Source organism: Lactuca sativa, chromosome 1, assembly GCF_002870075.4.
Source record: "Lactuca sativa cultivar Salinas chromosome 1, Lsat_Salinas_v11, whole genome shotgun sequence".
Classification (NCBI taxonomy): domain Eukaryota; kingdom Viridiplantae; phylum Streptophyta; class Magnoliopsida; order Asterales; family Asteraceae; genus Lactuca; species Lactuca sativa.
This window is the reverse complement of record NC_056623.2, coordinates 50773957-50776901: the sequence shown is the minus strand read 5'-3', so window position 1 is coordinate 50776901 and position 2945 is coordinate 50773957. Positions and strand designations below refer to the sequence as shown.

General features: G+C 32.2%; 1 protein-coding gene across 1 annotated transcript; it reads left to right on the top strand.

Moving 5' to 3' along the window:
- The first annotated feature begins 242 nt into the window (after window positions 1-242).
- Window positions 243-1545, top strand: LOC111911934 (probable enoyl-CoA hydratase 1, peroxisomal). The gene is made up of 3 exons (XM_023907698.2): window positions 243-690; window positions 891-1173; window positions 1264-1545. The coding sequence occupies exons 1-3, from the start codon at window positions 281-283 to the stop codon at window positions 1366-1368; spliced, it is 798 nt and encodes a 265-aa protein (XP_023763466.1). The 5' UTR covers window positions 243-280; the 3' UTR covers window positions 1369-1545.
- The last annotated feature ends 1400 nt before the right edge of the window (window positions 1546-2945 follow it).

Here is a 2945-nt window from a genome sequence, read left to right as displayed (position 1 = left end):
TTTTTATATATAAACGCATATTAATTGATGGCACAACAGTGACATAAAATTAATGTTATTTTAATAAGATTACTTTGTGTAAAAAGAGAACCCATATAAAACTACACCATCTATGTAAAATCTGGAAGGGGGCCTCTTTGGCAATTTGAAATGTTCAAGGACTTTACCATCAATTCTCTAAAACTTTAGGGGGTTAATTTGTACAGTAACTATATATAACCACTCCTCCTCCACGAAAAAAATAATATTTTCCCACCAAATTGAGCAGAGACGTGAAACAATGGACAAGTCGTCGCCGGAAAATTTGATCATCGTCAAGAAAGACTCCGACGGGATAGCTTATGTAACAATCAACCGCCCAAAGTCGTTGAACTCGTTGACGAAGCCAATGATGACTGATATGGCGCGTGCGTTCAAGTCTCTTAACGCCGACGAATCCGTCGGCGTCATTATACTGTCCGGGTCGGGTCGGTCTTTCTGTTCAGGCGTGGACCTGACGGCGGCAGAGGATGTTTTCAAAGGAGACGTGAAGGATGTAGAAACCGATCCGGTTGCTCAGATGGAGCTGTGCCGTAAGCCAATCATCGGAGCGATTGCGGGTTTCGCTATTACGGCGGGGTTCGAGATCTCCCTTGCTTGTGATATATTAATTGCTTCTAAAGATGCTAAATTCATCGATACACATGCAAGGTTTGTTGATTTTCTATAAAGCTGGTAGTATAGCTTCAATTTGCTCTGATTAGTGATTACCATATTATGCTAACCCTAAAATTTTACTTGAATCTAACTTCAAATCTAAATCTGCAGAAGCTTAACAATTCGAACTCGAATTGATTCATTGTTCATGATTTGAGTCTAATGAGAGATTGAAATGGTATTGCAATTTGCAGGTTTGGGATATTTCCTTCATGGGGCCTGTCGCAAAAGCTTTCACGGATAATTGGAGCCAACAATGCTCGAGAAGTATCTCTAACAGCGACACCATTAACGGCAGAGAAAGCAGAGAAGTTGGGATTGGTGAACCACGTGGTTGAAGGTAGCGAGTTGTTGAAGAAAGCCCGTGAAGTTGCAGAGGCGATCATGAAAAATAATCGAGATATGGTTTTGAGATACAAAGCCGTTATCAACGATGGTGTCAAGATCGATCTTCATCATGCTCTTTTACTAGAGAAGGTATATATATATATGCTCAATTTTGGAGTTGAATTGTAGATCGAAAATAGAAGGATTGTTGCTCAGCGTTTGTGCTTCTGATTGTTGTAGGAGAGAGCTCATGAGTATTATAATGGAATGACGAAGGATCAGTTCAAGAAAATGCAGGAATTCATAGCAAGTAGAAGCTCTAAAAAACCTGCTTCAAAGCTGTAAAAGTTGTAGCTGATGAAGCCATTGATGTAAAATCAAGGTAATTCCTTTTTTCATTGCAGCAGTTGGCAGATCTAGAATGTTACTACTATTACAATAACATGTTTCTTATTAATAATAAATTTATAAAATTGTAATAAATAGATTTTGATTATAATTATATGAGTATTTAAAAGTCAATTACGCATCATTTTTTTTTTATTTAACGTTAATTATTTGAGTATTTATCATGTTTTAGTTAATGAGTATAAAACTACTCATTTTGTCATTTTTCAATTTCTATAGATGTTTTCAAAGATTAAACAATTTAAAAACAAAAGCCTTATGGAATTTTAAAAATCTATGTGAAATAATACGGGCAATCAATTCATCATTAACTTGTTACATGAATAAAAGTATAAATGTAAAGAAAATGAATTATGTTAGAGGGGTTAAAGAAAAATATGAAAATTTAAATATAATAGTCTACATCTGTTAAGTATTGACTTTGTAAATAACAATATGATGAATTTTAATAAAATCTAAATATATTTTTAAATGTTAAAATGACAATTTAAGCTAATCTCATTGTACGATTTTCACAGAAAAAAAAAAGTAGCCAAGAATTAACAAAATGACCGAAATAGCTACAATTTTTACATATTATCACTAGCTAAAATCAAGTTGGCTTGCAGTTTATTTTAATTTTGATTTTCGCAAGTCACCACATGTAAAAATCTTGGTGGCCTGTTATCTTTTTATTTTGAGATTTTCACAGGTCTTCACCTGCGAAGAAAATATAGATAACCTATTATTATTATTATTATTATTATTATTATTTTGAATATTTTATCTTAAGAGTACATCTTATACCCTTATTACGAAGTACGACATCCAAATACCCATATGAAAAAATTACGATCTTTGGAAAATTTTCAGAGAACAACTACTATCCTACTTTAGAGCTTACAAAATACGACTTTCCGATATTTAAATACACAATGTGATATATCCATGGATAACCCTTGTTATAAAGAAGACACAACAAACAAATTAAGTAAAATAAAGCTTGTATGTGAAAGTTATGAAGGTTTAAAGTTATGTATTTTTTTTCACCAAGTCCATACTTTGAAGCTAAAAATGTATTATTTCTTGACATCCAAATTTAGAGTGTAATATATCAATGGATAGCACTCTTACAAAGAACATAATGAAAAAAAAAACCCAAACAGAGGAGTTCATATGAAAGAGATAAATATTCATAGTTGGGCAAAAAATTGAACTCTTCAATTTACAAGAAGAAGTTTGTTTTTTTAACGTCTGCATGCTACATATAATAAGTTGATTTCTTTATTTGAAAGATTGTTTCATTGATTGTAGTTTTACAATATTGAAACTAAATTCATACAATGACATGATAATTTTTTTTAAATCATTCATTCTACATTATGCATTACCTAGTCAAACAATTTGATCTCGTAATATTCTTAGTCCACTAAACTACCATATGGTTGAACTTCTTCCTCTTCATCATCATCGTCATAAGAATCATCATCATCATCATCATCATCTTGTAGATGATTATTTTGAAGTGACACACT

Excerpts from the sequence above, each read along its gene's own strand:
- LOC111911934 (XM_023907698.2), top strand. The coding sequence starts at position 281 with ATGGACAAGTCGTCGCCGGAAAATTTGATCATCGTCAAGAAAGACTCC. Across the intron at positions 691-890 it reads TTCATCGATACACATGCAAG|GTTTGGGATATTTCCTTCAT; the intron begins GTTTGTTGATTT and ends TGCAATTTGCAG. Across the intron at positions 1,174-1,263 it reads ATGCTCTTTTACTAGAGAAG|GAGAGAGCTCATGAGTATTA; the intron begins GTATATATATAT and ends TGATTGTTGTAG.